This window comes from Lathyrus oleraceus, chromosome 2 (genome assembly GCF_024323335.1).
Source record: "Lathyrus oleraceus cultivar Zhongwan6 chromosome 2, CAAS_Psat_ZW6_1.0, whole genome shotgun sequence".
Classification (NCBI taxonomy): Eukaryota; Viridiplantae; Streptophyta; class Magnoliopsida; order Fabales; family Fabaceae; genus Lathyrus; species Lathyrus oleraceus.
Window position 1 is genome coordinate 431,011,309 of NC_066580.1, and position 17,397 is coordinate 431,028,705.

Here is a 17,397-nt window from a genome sequence, read left to right on the forward strand (position 1 = left end):
AGAAGACAAAGAAGGTTGTTCTTTGTGAGTCCTTAAGGAGACTAGGGTATAGTTGGATTCTTGAGAATACAAAGAAGATTATTCTTTGTGATTATTGTAATCGGTTGATTATAGTGGATTAAGTTCTTCTGTATAAGGCAAAATCACCTTGGCGGGTGGACTAAAGTAGCTTTGAGTTTCAACTGAACCGGGATAAAAAATACTTGTATTTTTATCTCCTTGTTATTAATCTGCTCGTGGTGTTCTTGTTTTGGAAAAAAATATTTGCTTGTAAAACTCAATTCAAACTATCATTTATTGTGCTTTACACACCTTCATAAAGCATGCGCCAATGCAAATGGCGCATGCTCTCAAACATTGTATGTATGCGTCAATCTTAGTGGCTCTTCATACATGTATGTGCCATATCAAATGACGTATATGTCTAAACAGACAAAACATGCATCATTTGCTATGACTTCATCTCTTAAAATGTGGTTATTTTGGTAAATATTTTGAAAACTTATTATTTTTGAAAACTCTTGGATATTTAAAAAAAAAAATTTCAACGTCAATCATCAATAGACTAACTAATCATTTTTTTTTTTTATATATATATATATATAATATATATATATATATATATATATATATATATATATAATATATATATATATATATATTGAAGGATATTTGCTTTTTTCAAATTTTTAAAAGAATTTTTCATCATTTTTCAAAAAAAAAAAAAAATATCAAAATAAAAAAAATTATTTAATTTTAAAATTATTTTAAATAGTTTTTCACAAAAATCAATTTTAAAATATAATTTTTTAAAGAAATTATATTTTGATTATGTATTAATTTTCAATATAAATTTATATTATAAAATATCAAAGTTAATCTTTTAATTTAGAAAAAATGAATATAAATAATTTATAATATTTTAAAATTTTTGTGTAAACCATTTAAAAAAAATCCATCTTTTTAACAGAGCTTTAAAAAGTGAGGGTAATTTGGACCTTCAGTCACAGCAGGGGAATTGACAAGGGCTAATAACAGTATCGTACAGCATTTTAAGTTGCACTATTTCGTTCCCTCTCGTCGCTCGCTCGCTGAGTCACACTCACTGAGTCACGTAACCAACTCTCGTGCTTCCGTAGTCTTCAAGGTTTCCCCCAAACGTCGTCGCTTTCTCACTCACACGCTTCACTCCACGCCTAGGTTTTCATCTCTCTCTTCATTCTCGGTTTTTGTTACTAATTATTCACTGCATTTAATCGACTATGCAAGTTTGATAATTTTTTTTTTTGTTCTTTTTTAGTTTTTTTTTCTGCGTGTTTCCCTCCATTATGATTGACCACATTTTCTTCTATTGGCTATAGCATGAGTGTTATTTGGATGTAGAAATGAGAGGTTGGCCGATGGTTAATGAGATTCTTGTGAGGTTTGAGAGGTGTGAGATGTAGAGACATTTTGTGTATTTGAAGAGGATGAGATAGTGTTGTGGGTGATGAAGAATGAGTATTGGAGGTAGTGTATGGGATATGATTGGTATTATTTATGGTTGTATCAGGACTGATTGAGGAAGTGGGTTGAGGTGGTGAAGTAGTGGAAGCTAGGTAGCACTGACACCTTTGAAAAATGGTGTGTCCGTGTCGGACACCGACACCTACACCGACACCGACACTTGCGATTACCTTTAATTTATTCATTTTTCAAATTATTACATATATGGTCGTGGCAGTGTCAATGTCGTGTTTGGGGGGCGTCAGTGCTTCATAGAGTGGAAGTACTAAGAGGTTTGATGGTGGTAGAGAGTTGAAGTTGGATTGGTGGATTTGTGGGAGATATATTTGTGGAGAAGGGAAAATTAGGAGAGTGTGTGATAGGAGTAGGTTTGTTGGATGTGGCTGAGATAGTGGTGATAGTTTGATAAGGGAATCTAATTTCATTGAACAATTGATCCTTGGAGATGTAAATTCTGCCACTGGGTGCTAGACATTTGTAGCCCTTGTGATGAGATGAGTACATCCTATAAACACACATTCTTGGGAATGAGTTGAATTTATGATAGAAATAAGGCCTGAGATGAGGGTAACAGGCACACCTAAAGGCCTTGAGAGACTTGTAATCTAGAACTTTTTGATACAACATGATGTAGAAAGACTTCATGTCTAGTAAAGGGGTGGGCATTCTGTTGATAAGATAGGTGGTAGTCATGCAAGCATTATCCCAAAACTTCAAGGGTAGAATTGCTTGAGCAAGTAAAGTAAGGTCAATTTCAACAACATGTTAATCTTTGCACTCAACTGAACCATTCTGGTGTAGGGCTCGGGTACGGGGATTTTTTTTAAACCGCGGTATGGGGACGAGTATTATAGTACCTTACCCAAACCCTGTCAATTGCCATCTCTAGCAAGCAAGCCAGCGTGTTAAGCCTTTGGTGTTGAATAAAGTAGTTAAAGTTGTGAACTCTCTCCCTCCATCAGTCTGAACTGACTTGTGACTTGACCTTAGTATTAAATTGCACCTCTGTTGTAGTGAGTAAGTGTGTGAATGTGAGCAACACATCAGATTTTAGTTTAAGAAGGAAACCCAAGTATACTTAGTAAGTTAGTACATGCATCAACACAAGTTAACAAATATTTGGACTCTGTAGTAGAAGTCATAGGTGCAAGACCCCACACATCAACAACTGTAAATCAAAGGGATTAGAATTAGAGTATGTAGAATTTGCTAAACTACTAGGTAATTTGTGGACTTTTCCCAAACAACATGGACTACAGAAATCCATATCCATAGTGGATTTGTGTGGAACATTAACATCGCACATATTTAAAATTGTTTTAAGAACCTCATGTTGAGGATGCCCTAGTTTATTATGCCACATAGTATATAAGGAAGGCCCTAAGGTAAAGCCTTATTAGGTAAAAACTGTCCTGTGAGAGTGTTGATGGCTGCACTTGAGGTAGGAGTTGCTGGAAGGGAGCCAAAGGAGTACAAACCATCTTTATTCACTGTGCTCTGAAGAACAACTTCAAAAGAGGCCTGTGATTTGACAAGACATTTGTCAGAGTGGAACTCAAAGAGCACATTATTGTCCATGGAAAACTTACTAATAGAGATCAGATTTTTTGTGATAACCTGCACCAATAATAGATTTTTAAGTGTGAGTGTAGTGTGTGCCTTGTGTGGAGAACAGAACTGAGGAGATCCAATAGAGAAAATTGGCAAACGGCCATTTCCAAGGAGAACTTGATCTGTACCAGGAAGGGACAAGCTCTTTGAAAGATAGTCGCACTGTTTGTCACATGATGTAACGCCTAAGGTTGATGAGTTGGCCTTGGTGAAAACCCTGGTGGAGGTCCACGTGAGGCAGGTGTGATCCATTGATTGGAACTAGAGCCTTGCTGAGTTGATGTGTTTGTCCACTGATTCCAATTTGGTGGTGGAAGTCTTTGTCATTGACTTTGAGCAGGATTATTCCATTGATTCTGAGCTGAATAGCTCCACTGATTTGGAGTAGGCATCATAGTTGAATGTCTGCGATAGCACACACTAGCATCATGCCCTGTTTTGTAGCATATTTAACACTGAACCTTGAAACGACCTCCAAACCTGCCTCCTCTGCCACAATTGAAACCTCTGCCACCTCTGAATGCACGATTTCCATTGAGCTGAGGCTCATATTCAAATGAAGGTGCAGTGTTAACATCAGTACTAGGTTGAGAAGATGAATTGAGGACAGAGTTTCAGACAAGTGCTACATTGATGGATAAAGGTTCGGTGAGGATAGATTTCTTTGCACGTTCCAGTTTTGCCTCATGAGACAAAAGCATGGGTTCAGCTTCAATGATAGGGCGCAGAGTGGTACGATACTGAATAATATAGGCTAAAGCATTAAATTCATCAGGTAAGCCATCTTAGATAGCTTCCAATTGATCACAATGTGAGAACGGATCATCAATTGATTCAAAGATATCAACAATCCTTTTAATTCACGCAAGGTAATCAGCAACAGATTTCTCACCTTTGGTGATGGACTTCAATTCAGAGCCCAATTGGTGTGATTTCGTGTTCGTATGTGCGAAGATGTACTTGTGGATCTCGTCCCAGACTTGATGCGAATGCACACATCTGACAATGAGAGGAAGAACAACATCTGAGGGCGTCATGAGGAGCCACGTGAATAACAACGAATCTTGCTGCTCCCAGGTTACGTACGCAGGATTCTCTGCATCACTGCTTCAATCTTCTTCTGTGAGATAGCGTGGAGGTACAACAGGATTCACAAGTAAGCGATGAAGTTTATGAGTTCGAATTATGCCTTCGATTTGTTGCTTCCACGAGCGAAAAGTGTTCTCATCAAGCTTCAGCGTGACATGTTGAGCAAAGGTTTTGAAAATATTTTTCGTCTTGGAGGTAAGGGATGAAGATGATGCATGCTCAGCAGTGTTGGCAGAGGTTTCTTCAGACGCCATGGAAAAGGACCGAACTTAAGCTCTTGATACCATGATAGAAAGAGAGAAAGAGAAGAAGAGAGTGAGAGAGTTTGTTTTCATTGTAACTGAATTTGTGATTCCAAATCTAAAGTTAGTTACAGAGAGAGAAACTGAACTTATATAGTTCAGATAGACTGTGCTGACTCAGCACAGTCAGTTACAGAATTAGTCACACATTGTAACAAGTAGCTATTATACTCATATTCTATTTACTCTAATATTATCATCTTTATCTTTGTTGATGGGAAGAAGAATACATTTATAAGCTTAGCTTAGCTTTCTGATCATTTTTTGTTGAGGTTTTTGTAGTAAATCTAATTTCTATTTTACTGAACTTATGCAGATGAGCATGACCATTACCCTTAAAAAAGATTTGAAACTTATATGTGACATAGAGTGTCTGCATCCACCGGCTGACTTATATGGATTGTATACTTACTGGAGAACCTTTTATGTTATTACAAGTATTTTTATGATGAGACAACAAGTTTTTTAGTGTGATCTATTTACTATTAAATATGTTAACCTACTTTCTTTTGCAGGCCACAAGAGTTGAATGTAAATTCAATTGTTTCGAGGAGAAAGATATCCGATATTTCTGCTTTGCCACAGTTTTCAGTAGCACCTGCTCCAAAGTGTGTACGTGACAAGAAGGAGTGGGGATTGTTTTTGAATTTCATGCACAAGCATGACATGGTATGGCATTTTACTTTTTCCGACTTACATTCTATTAACAATAGAGTAAAACTAGTACTTTTTCCCGCTTTGTGTTCTTCTTTTGAATGGTTGAACCAGAATCAATGTGACTCTGTTTTTCAGATTGCAATAGCAAGCTTTGAGCAGTGCAAGTTCTACATTTTGCCTCCACCTAAGGCATATATATCAGGCTCAGTTAATGTTGCATATCAAATAGGCAGCACATGTAATGTAGATACTCGTTCAAGAGATTGTGAATCAGGTTTTCATTCTTATTTTATAACTAGTCAATGCCAAATGCTATGAAAACATTACAAACAAAATGTTTTGCATGCAAAAAATGAATTGGCTTGAATCTAAATAGTTTATGGAGATCTTTTCGTAACTTTGGCATAGAATTTGAAATTTATTTATGCATAAAAAAGAAGCCTGTGAAAATATTTATCTATGATTGGCCTTTGCCTCATCCACGAAGTTAAATAATTATAGTAGAGGCTTCCTTAACAGGTTCACACTTAGCCGAGGAATATGGTGGACACAATACAATCATGGCAAGAGGTCCACCAAATGGTGGAGATGCCTCCTCCTCACTTCCGAAGTTTTCCCCCGCTGAAGATCGCGCACATCATTTTACATCTGAAACATGTGGCGGAATTCAATCACATGGGATGAAGGAAAGACTGCCTGAGAAAAATTTCATACGAGCAGACCCAAGTTACCTAAAAACTCTTGGCCAGGCTCACTCTGGATGGATTTTTGGTGGAATAGCTGAGCTTGTTGATAATTCACGGGATGCCAAAGCAACTAAGTAGGTTTATGTTTTTTTTTCTGCCACTGTTGTCTTGTTTTTGTCCTTCTTGGCAAACTTTCCATCAATAATGTATATTTCACTCTAGAAACTAAGTAGGTTTATGTTTTTTTTTCTGCCACTGTTGTCTTGTTTTTGTCCTTCTTGGCAAACTTTCCATCAATAATATATATTTTACTATAGTGTTTCTAACATTTTTAGAATTTTTCTTGGTATAGTCTTTTTGGTTTGATATTGATCATTTTAAGGAATATTAATAAATTTATCAATCTTCAGCACCTCTTAAGATATATGGTTAAACCTCATTTACAATCTACTTCATAAAAGAATCATATAATACTAATTTATTTGGAATGTAGTAAATGTGGCTGGTTGAAATGTAGTAAATATACGAGTAGCATATATAGAGTTTCCCATTCTTATCTATGTAACTTGAATATCTACTTAAAAAGATACTTGTTATATCTTTTGATGTTGATGCAACAGGATTGATATTTTTATTGATATGATAAAGATGAAGAAATCTGGGAACGGTGTACCCATGCTGTCAGTAATTGATGATGGTCAAGGGATGAACCATGACGAGATTATGAAAATGGTATCTTTTGGGCACAAAAATTCTGACTATGAAGACAAGGACCAAATTGGTAGATTTGGTGTTGGATTCAAGGTAGATTTCTTACCGCTCTCTCTTTTTCTTTCGCCCAGTGTTTTTTGAATTTAATTTTGGCCTTTTGGTGCACAAGAGTTGCGTAAATGGCTTTTAATTTCTAGGTTGTGTTTAGTCAGTGTAGTTTTTGGGGCTTCCATTGATACATATTCAAATAGTTGAAAGGTGTTGTTTGATTGCATTTGATTCATGTTTTTCTTTTTCTGTTGCATTTGCTCCCCTATTTTAAGAGTTTGAATTCTCTGTAGTTATATAGTTTATAACTCCCTCTAGTCTCAATTGTAAACACAAATATTCATATTCTTTGCTCTCAAATATTAGCAATCTTCAACTACCTTCAAAGTATTTATTGCTATTATTTCTTTAATACCCTTCAGTAGTGCTAGTAGACAATTGAAAGGAGATTAGTAATAATAAATATCATAAAAGTTTTTTTTTGTGTGTGTGAATATGCTTAATTTTTTTATGAGATCAAGGAGATTATGTGCTTTTAAGTGAATTGTGTGAAGTTTGTTAGTTTTGCTAATAATTGAGACTAGAGGAGTATTTTTTATCGTCGATTAATTTTCTTTTATAAGAAGAAAATACGACTCATTAAGTGTTGTTTAGCTTGCTTAGTTATTTTGCACGGAGAGTTTCCCTTACCTTTACCAGAGATAGTTTGTCACGATGATTGTTATTATCGACACTTGAATATGAGAATGAGTTTTGATAAAAGAAATTGCGACTGAATTTGATACCGAGTTTCTTGAGAGATTAACTATCTTCCAAACTGAATGTGATACGAATTGCGACAAGCTCCTGAAGAACTGTACCAAATCTTCCAAACCATGCTATAGGGCTTGGGACTGGCATTTTCGCAGCAGTGTTCTGGGGGAGGATATGTCAGTGTTCTGTAGCTAGGGCCATTGAGACAACCTTTCCAGTAAAGATTAACTCTTAGCCTTGTGATTTGTGAATTTATAATGATAAATGTAAATCAGAACCTTTTGATGATAGGGATTCAATATGATATCTACAACTATTTCTTACCTATAACCTACTTTAATTAATAATTACATCCGATAAATATTTACAAGGAAGGAGAAAATAGACAATTTGTCTCAATTCTCAACAGACTACATCACTGATTAATGTTAGATTGTTTTTCCTTAATGTCTTTTGATCTTGGATTTCTGATGTTACAAGGAAGACATAATATACTCTTAAGTTTTAAATCATGATATTGTTTTGTTCAGTGTTGTAAAAAAATCGGTATAGCCCCGCTATACCACTATTATGTATCGGAATTTGGGGGTAGATGACACGAAAGCTGATATGGTATGTCAACCCCGCTATACTAAATAGAGACATGTTTTAATATATTGGTTATAGCGGTACATAATGAATTGTGGAGTTGTGTGTTTTAGCACTGGCCAAACATTTAAAAGAGAAAAATTACTAAACCTAAAACGGTAGCCATTTTTTTTTAAAATTTAAATAGTACAGAACCTGAAAATGTGGATAATCATTATGTTGGGGAAGAGGAGAATAATTAGATATTTTTATCTTTTATCATTAATTAGAACTACCAGTTGTTAGTTATTTTGAACTAGTTTGATTGAGTTTTAAGTCACTTTTAATTTCTGTATTTGGCTTTCTAAAGCCGTGTATGCAACTATGCATCATGCTTTATTAGTTGTCTGAAATATTGAGATTTTGAGTTTTATGTCGGTTACTTTTTTAAATTATATTGTTGAAGCTTTTATTTGCGTGCAACATGCTTTATTTTATAGACAATTACTTAGATTTCAACCGCTTTGCAGCTTCCTCTATTTACCTACAACCTTATCCGCTATTTCTCATATCGGATTTTTGAAGATATGCTTTTTTTTTTTGCGATCCGCTATTAATAGTTTTGTGTTGAATTAGAAGAAATACAAACTACTCCATAATATAGTTTTTATCACACCAATATCTTATTACTGCAGTTAAATTTTGACTTTTTGTTCATTTTTGTCCCCCCTACAATAGACAGGAGCAATGAGACTTGGCAAAGATGTTCTTGTTCTAACCCAGACTGCCAATTCCAGATCTATAGCTTTTCTTTCACAATCATTGAATGAAGGCAAGGATGTACGTTACACAATCTGTATTTTCTTTTAATTATACTAAAGACATTAGTGTTGGCACTTTAAAAAATTATGATGATTGACTTCACTATTCTGTGTTGATACTTGTTAAGAGTCCCACATCGGACAATATATGGTCTGATAATGTGTTTATAAATGGAGGCAATCCTCACTCTACCAACCGGTTTTGTAGGGTTGAGTTAGGTCCAATCACACATTCTTAACATGGTATCAGAGCCTCGTTTAAGATCCGGTGGGCCACCTACTATGGTTTCCGCTATCGGGCCACCCACCATTTATTTCCACGCTTCAGATGTCCAGTCCTGGGTGTGAGGGGGGTGTGTTAAGAGTCCCACATCGGACAATATATGGTCTGATAATGTGTTTATAAATGGAGACAATCCTCACTCTACCAACCGGTTTTGTAGGGTTGAGTTAGGCCCAATCACACATTCTTAACAATACTATTGCTTTAATGTTTTACTGTTACTTTATATAAATTTAAATATTTGTTGTAGAATATAGAGATTCCCATAGTTAGTTACTGCCGACAAGGACAACAGATGGAAGTTGACACGAAAGCACAATCTGATAAATTGGCAAAATACAATTTGAAAGCTATTAAGGAGTTCTCACCTTTTAATAAGTATCTTATTGGTGAAAAGGCAGCCTTGTTTTGTGGTGGTACGGGAACCCAAATATACATATGGAACTTGGATGAATGGGGTTCAGGGTGTTGCCTAGAGTGGCATGAAGGATTGAAAGGTGGGAGTTCTTTTCATCAAGGTGATATTTTCATCCGCAGCAGAAGGAGTCGTTCTCGTCTAGGCCAACTTAATCAAAAGGTTTGGCATCTCTTTTGCTATTTTGAGATGATGATTATCAATTGAAACTAAACCTGCTTTTTCATATTTCTTGTGGCTTCAGGTTCCTCTGGATTACTCATTACGAGCTTATTTGGAAGTCATCTTCTTAGTTCCACGAATGAAGATATGTGTTCAAAGGAAACTGGTAATTCCATTCTTGAAAGTTCTAAGTAGTCAGTGGAACCAGGGTGATTTTTTTTTTATTGACCTTCAATATTTCATTTTAATTGTCTGTTTTATCTTTCCTTAGGTTAAAAGTCGACCGCTAGCAAATTTCCTCACTAATACGGTTATCGTAAGTGGTGACATATTGGGAAGGCCAGTTGAATTGACTCTAGGATTTAGTCAATTAGAATGGGATCAAGCAAGCTGTGGAGTATTTCTGTATTGGCATGGTCGCTTAATTGAGGTAAGGATTTAGTCGCGTGGTGTATATTTGTAGCAATAAAAGGGCTCGGAATCCGTTGAACAAAATGAACAAAAGAAATGTGCCCTTCTTTTATCTACTTGGGTCCTTCCCCCACCCCCCACTTTTAATACACAACCGAACAAAATTCAAATGTTTTTTATGTCTTTTCTACCAAAGTCTGCTTAAGACGCAGGCTGTTAGATGAGAGAAATTTGAGAGAGATTGAAACTAAATCTGATACGAATGATGGATACAATACATATTCAACTGGATCTGGGAACCTTCATATCTCACACGCTTGCATTCCAAATGCGTCCATCTAAGGTCTTGGGTGAGCTGAATGCTGTTCTGAAAATATTGGCTGCACTGAAGTGCCCCGCAGTTTGCTTAATAATTTGTTATTCCTCAATCTTTGGTGTATTCATGTGCAGGCAAAATTAACAGACTGATGATTTCCCAAAAGAGGAGTGTCATGAACACTCTCTCTTTCCAACATTCAATCTGATACTTACTCTCTTATTTGGTGAAATCAATGTGGAAGTATTTTATTTATAGCCGTTTTAGGTTAAGTTAGTTATAAAATGTTAATTAACAGTTATTTCTGTTACTTGTGATCCAAGTATTTCCCTATGGTATAAATACTCATCAAATCGATATTAATAGTAAGCTCAATGATCTTACATTCTTCATTCAATATTATTAGATATGGTTGATGGGTCCTACATGAAGTAGTAGCGTATGTGAAAACTGAATATTATATACTAAGGGATTTACAGTATTCATAAGGGATTTACAGATATGTACACACACACACATACATGAAGCAATGAGAAACATGATCCCATGATATCAGAATCTTATCAATAAGCCTAGGCTATCTAAAGAAACTATTAAAGCCTGATAATGGGAAAGAAATAACAGTATAATCTCTAACAAATACATTAATATTTACAATTGACAGAATAAAACTATGATAATTATTCTGAGTTTCGTATTCAGCAATAACAGAAATTAGGATAATCAAAAGTTCTTGTATTTATTACTTGTTTTCTGTATGTTATATCTATAGCTCCACTTTGTAGTTTAGACCCATGGATTTAGTCATATGCCTCTCATTCCTTTTCTCTTAGCATCTTGATTTGTTTCCTAATTTAATTTGAATCAGGAATCTAGTTTAAATATAGACTTAGGGTTAGGTGTTATTCAGTTGCATTTTATAACAGGCTCCTATTGTGAATTATACCCAATGGTGATTTCTTGTATTTCACGAAGGAGATACACTCTAAATTAATATCTCGGATAGTCTGACCTGACCATTCCAAATTCTGTTTGACCTCAACAATTTGACACCAGTAATGTATTATAGAAATGGATGATTTGTTATCAAATATTGTGATTCTTCCACAGTGAATTATTACAATAATGATCTCTCCTATTTCACTTATGAGTCACGCCGTGATGAATTATCAATGGCTGTGATAGAGACTAGCTATGGTTTCACTGACTTTTGTTTTTTTGGATATCCTAAATTTTTATGTGGTTGAAAGCTCTCAAATGTTAAAGCTGGACAATTTCTAGTTTTTGCAGTTTATAATTGCCTGGTGGGAAATTTTTTCTGACAATAATTCTAACGAGTCTTTCTATCCTTGGTTGTGTGCAACACACCAACAGACTCCTTTGGTTGATGATCATTCTATCACTGTTCATCTACATACATCTCTGACAACACTGGGTTGGCTTTTCAGCCATAATTTTTGCAGCCCATATAATATTTTCCTAGAGTTGTTTATTTTTAATGGGCTTAAACTAAAGCTCAGTAAGCTTTAGCTTACAGCCGTGTTAAACTATTTCTTACAATTGATTTTCATATTTCTTGATTTGTTTCCTGAATTAACTAAGGTTTTGGGTCTAGTAATCGTCATGGTTAGTTGCTTCATTTAATTAGAATCAGGAGTAGACTCATATTAGAAATTAAGAGTTGGTGATTTGTCATTTTGTATTAAACTGTAACAAAAGTCTTCAATATTTATCTCTTTCCTCCTTATTTAAACTTTTATAATTTTCATACCATTTTTTCCTTACGTTTATAGGCTTACAAGAGAGTTGGTGGCATGATTCATAGTGCAGATGTGGGTCGGGGTGTAATTGGTGTCATGGATGTGACCAATTTAATGGTATGTAGCCTCTGACTGCATTATTACAAATACTATATTTTGGAATTGATTTACATATATTAACCATTTGGAGCGTTGGAGAAAATAATGTGTTTGCTTGGATATTTTTATTAATTTTTGCTGTTTAGGTCTAGAAATATATTTGTTGCTTCTACAAAATGCCTAAATGATATGATATGATGTGCCTCTGTTATACACATCTGCAATGGGTTAATTATTATTAAAATTTGAATATTATGTATGTTAACTAACACAGGGAAATGTCGTAACTTTTGGCTGGAGTAACACTTAAGTTTAGATTGCCTAATTTTTAGTTATTAACTTATTATTCTTTATGTCATATTATAGAACTAGTTTTTGCACAAATCAATTGAAACTTGTGAGAAAAAAGTATGTTCTTGATTATGTTTTTTTTCTTTTCATTTTGGATATTTATTTTTTGCTACTGGATTTATATGCTTGTAAAATCTGCCCAAATGATACTGTGTAAGTTGGCTTAGTTCTGGATTGTACTTCTGAGAAGGGAATTTATTTTTTGCATAGAATGTGTCACAGGAATTATCATAAAACTATTTTATCAAAATCTTCAATCCAAATGCTTAGTACTTACCCAATAATCAATTGCTGTTTTCTTCACAACATTTGAAACCCCATACTTTTTCTTTCTATTTGGCATAGGATGATCGGGATGGTCGTGTGTGGGTGCACAATAACAAGCAGGGATTCCAAGATTGTGAAGCATATGCATGTCTTGAGCAGTGGCTTGGGAAAAAAGCAGATGAATACTGGGATACTAATTTTGATTCACTTAATTTGGTAAAACTTTTCTTTCAATTCTATCATTTATGAAAGATCGTCAAATTCTTGTTATTTCTCGAGACTGAAAAAATGTTTTAAATTGAAGTTGCTTTCTCTATGTGGGCTGTCTCGAGACTAAATAATTGAATTTGATAAGAGTAACTTTATTTAAATTGCGAATGGTTAATGTCCTCCTATTCTTCCATTACCCGGGAGGTTTGCCGAACTTTATTTTTATTTCTTCCTTAGGACAAGGATGACTGTGTCTACAAACCAGATTGTGAGTGGGTGCAATGTGACAAATGCCGAAAGTGGAGAATGTTGCCTTCCACCTTTGACAGCCGAGCATTGGATACGCAATGGTATGCTAACAAACACTTCAAATTCATATATCTGAATAAATTGTGACCAACTATTACTAATCATTGCTTGACCGCGTTACAAGCATAAAACCAAATTGATTCTCACTGACTTGAGTCTCTTTTCTTAATCTCTGTTCAATCACTCTTTTCCATAACTTCATTGTACGACCCATAAGTTTAATCCCTCTATAATTTGCAGAATTTTGTATATCCCCTTGTCCTTATAGATTGAAACTAAAATAAGTTTCTTTCGTTTTAATAGGATCTTTCATTTTTTGTTAAAATCTTGTCAACCCCTCTCGATGTTACGAAACTAATTGAATAGGATCTTTCGATATTATGTTTTACAATCTTACTATCAACTCCCGATTTTATGCAAGATCTCGATCGTGACAACTTTGATTGTAACCATTACTTCCTTATGAGATGCTTTGGCTTATTTAGTTTTTGTATAGTACAATGTAATTATTCTGTCTAGTATATAACCACCACATGCCTAGTGTATTCACTCAAGCAACTCAGTTATTCTGTATTTTCTCAAGATTTTCCATCTAATTCGCAAGTCATTCCATAGGATAAACCAAATGAAACTTAAGACTTGTGGTTTTCGAACATCCCTGCAAATCCTTTAAATGAAGTTAATCGACCAGCATATATGTTTGTTAAACCGTTTCTATTTCGGTGTTGGTATAATCTGTTTGTTAGGCTGCTAGTGATGCTATTGCACAGTAAAAATAGTCAGTTTTGATAAATGGAGTCTGTTAAGAGTCCCACATCGAACAATATATCACCTGAACATGTGTTTATAAGTGGGGGCAGTCCTCACTCTACCAACCGATTTTAACCGGTTTTGTAGGGTTGAGTTAGGCCTAACCACGCTTCTTAATAGAGTCTTTGGTCATATTAAGGGAACAAGGATACATAATTAAAATTATTACAGATGTGCGATTCTTTATCAATATGCTATGATTGCATGTATTGTTCATCATTTCATTGTGAACTGTTGTCATTTTAGGTTTTGTTATATGGAGCCTTTCAAAGGTCAATGTGCAGATGCTGAACAGAAGGTGAAGCCTGGCATAGTCACTGTTTCTACAAAGCGATCAGGATATGATTCCACGACGAAAGATTCTCGTAGTATCAAGGTGGAAGCTGTTTCGGATGCTTCTAACACAGGTTAGACACTAAGATAACTATGCTTGTTTGGCTGATTATATGTTATGTTTTTTAAAGTACTTGGCAGAAATTCTAATATGTTGATATAAAATTTAAAAGTGTGCCTTTCAAATCTCTATCTGATTAAAATTTAATTTAGTAAAAATAATGGGGTTGGTTATTTTTCAGTATATACTTATGAATATTCGTAAAAATAAAAATATAAACAATTGTGAAGATAGGTATTAGGTAATTTAAAATATGATGATGGCGTGGTTGCTAAATATATGCAAGTTCTTTTTATTTTATTTTGCTAGCATAATCTTCTTTTTCACTTTAGAATATAACCTAGCTTCATTCATTTCTAATTCTTGCCATAATCTCAACTTGTAGATGGAAAATTCCCCAATTTGGAGAATGTAAAACATAAAGCCTTGAAGCGGTTGAAAAAGGGTGTTTCAAATCCGAAGAAGAGATGACCACACGAGTTAAAACGAATACATGTTTTTCTTCTTGTCCTCCATTCTGCACAAATTCAGGTTTTGGAAGCCAAACCAAAGATGTCTCAAGACAATATATTCTCAAAGACCTGGCATTAACTCATTTTTTTAAGAATACTTTCTAACATGTGAATATTATAGGCACAAATTCTCTAAACTCAATGTTTTTTTTTGGTTGAATTTGTGATTATGATGAGAGAAAAGGATTATTGATAATAGCTCAAACCAAAGATGTCCCCCTACAATATATTCTCAAATATCCGACATTAACTCATCTTTTGAGGAATACTTTCTAACATGTGAATATTATAAACATAAATTATCACAAAGGAATATTTTATGAATTTATTCTATGAATCCATATCCGAATACAATATGAGAATGAAAGCGGAAGAGTACTTTAGTTTGCTATTGAAATCATTAAAGATTTGTGGGTATGTGATCTTCTGATTTATAGAGTGCTTTAAGTTTCTTAATTCTCTATTGAAATCATTAAAGATTTGTGGCTATGTGATCTTCTGATTTATAGAGTGTTTTAAGTTTCTTAATTCTCTTTTGATGGGGATGAAGAGAGAAAACTTGATAAACTAGTTTGTTGTTCTTCTACAAATGAGAACTATAACCCATAAATAACTCATTAGTGTTACTATCTAGTTTTAAATATTCTAATTTGTTCCCTTATAAAATTAGAATATTGATTTATGGTATCCATACAATAATTTTTCATGACATATATGCCCTTAGTCATAAATTTAATATCAATTATACCACTTTAATTTTGACTAATTAAATAATGATCCCTAACACATTTAATATTACATTTATGATCCAAAATTTTATCAATCTCCCTTTTGTCACATTCGTAACTTCACACATGTATTAGACTTTATGAGCTTAAAATTTTCATTATATACTTCAAGCATATCCAAATAATCTTGTGCATTAGTTATGTTGATACAGAGAACCAGAGTGATTTTCTTTATATCAATCATAACTAAACTCATTAATGATCATTAATAGTGACAACTAAATGACATAAACTTATCATGAAGTGTGTAGCATGAAAATCACAAAAATGTGATTTGTACATGTTGATTTTCAATTGGTCATGCTTTATTTTAGTGAGATCATTCAATAATCTTATAGTAGAAAGTATAAATTGTTGAATATCAAACTTTATAAATCAGATAAAATATTCAAAACCATGGTATGGATACATAATACTAAACATAAAACATGAAATTCATAAATGACTAACTTCCATTAAGACTAAAAACACCCATATGAACAATGTGCTCATTAAAGACCTTGTGCGGAATACCTTTTGTAAGAGGACCTGATATCATGGATTTTGTCCCTAACTATTATATAAAAATTTGTCCATTTTGTACTTTTTCCTTAACAACTAGGAACTTGATGTTAATATGTTTTGACTTAGTCGAGTTCCTATTATTATTAGAATATAGGATGACTGATTTATTGTCACAATATAACTTAAGCGTTCTTTCAATTCCTTCCATAATATGCAATCTAGTGACAAGGTTCCTCAACCAAGTTTCCTGGTTAGATGCCTCAAAACGCTATAAATTTTGCTATCATGGTGGATAAAGCAATAAGAGTTTGCTTGACACTACGCCAAGAAACTGCACCACCAGTCAAAATGTATATATAGTCTGAAGTGAGTCTTTTACTATCTTGGCATCCAACAAAATCAGAGTCAGACTATCCAGTAATCTCCAACTAGTATGACCTCTTATATATGAGAATATAATCTTTTTTTCTCTTTAAATACCTCATAATCCTTTTGGATGCTTTCTGAAGATTCATCCCTTGATTGCTCAAATATCTGCCTAACATCCCAACTATGAATGCAATATTCTGAAGCATACAAATTTGGGCAAACATCAGAATCCCTACAGTTGACACATAAGGAATCTTTTGCATCTCTTGAATTTATAAGTTTCCTTTTGGGCATTGACTAAGACTAAATTTTTTTCCCTTAGCAACTAGAGTATCCCTTGGTTTACATTCTTGCATGTCAAACCTTTTTAATTCCTTTTTGATACAACTACTTTGTGATAATTCTAGAATACTTCAAGATCGGTCTCGGTGCATCTGAACTCCTAATACAAAGGAGGCGTAACCAAGATTTTTCATTTCAAATTTTCTTGATATAAATTTATTGGTTTCGTGCATCATGCATATATCATTAATGGTAAGCACTATGTCATCAACATACAAGACCAGGAAAGTATACTTTCTCCCACTAAATTTGTGATATACAGAATCCCCAACAACATTCACCTCAAATCAAAAGAGAGAATTACTTCATGAAACTTGTGGTACCAATGGCGAGACGTCTGCTTT

At 34.1% G+C, this 17,397-nt stretch overlaps 1 protein-coding gene across 4 annotated transcripts; it reads left to right on the plus strand.

Annotated features, from left to right (window-relative positions):
- Positions 1-1,012: 1,012 nt before the first annotated feature.
- LOC127119957 (uncharacterized) lies at positions 1,013-15,378 on the plus strand. 4 transcript variants are annotated; one of them, XM_051050335.1, is made up of 15 exons: positions 1,013-1,200; positions 4,825-4,910; positions 5,024-5,177; positions 5,301-5,439; positions 5,685-5,985; positions 6,472-6,655; positions 8,669-8,770; positions 9,285-9,611; positions 9,694-9,777; positions 9,883-10,041; positions 12,132-12,215; positions 12,894-13,031; positions 13,263-13,375; positions 14,391-14,551; positions 14,924-15,378. In XM_051050335.1, the coding sequence occupies exons 2-15, from the start codon at positions 4,825-4,827 to the stop codon at positions 15,007-15,009; spliced, it is 2,118 nt and encodes a 705-aa protein (XP_050906292.1). In that variant the 5' UTR covers positions 1,013-1,200; the 3' UTR covers positions 15,010-15,378. The 4 variants fall into 4 exon arrangements, with proteins under 4 accessions (XP_050906292.1, XP_050906293.1, XP_050906294.1 ...); XM_051050336.1 differs by having other exon boundaries at positions 9,432-9,611; XM_051050337.1 differs by lacking the exon at positions 4,825-4,910.
- The last annotated feature ends 2,019 nt before the right edge of the window (positions 15,379-17,397 follow it).

Excerpts from the sequence above, each read along its gene's own strand:
- LOC127119957 (XM_051050335.1), top strand. The coding sequence starts at position 4,825 with ATGAGCATGACCATTACCCTTAAAAAAGATTTGAAACTTATATGTGAC. Across the intron at positions 5,440-5,684 it reads TTCAAGAGATTGTGAATCAG|GTTCACACTTAGCCGAGGAA; the intron begins GTTTTCATTCTT and ends CTTCCTTAACAG. Across the intron at positions 8,771-9,284 it reads CATTGAATGAAGGCAAGGAT|AATATAGAGATTCCCATAGT; the intron begins GTACGTTACACA and ends TATTTGTTGTAG.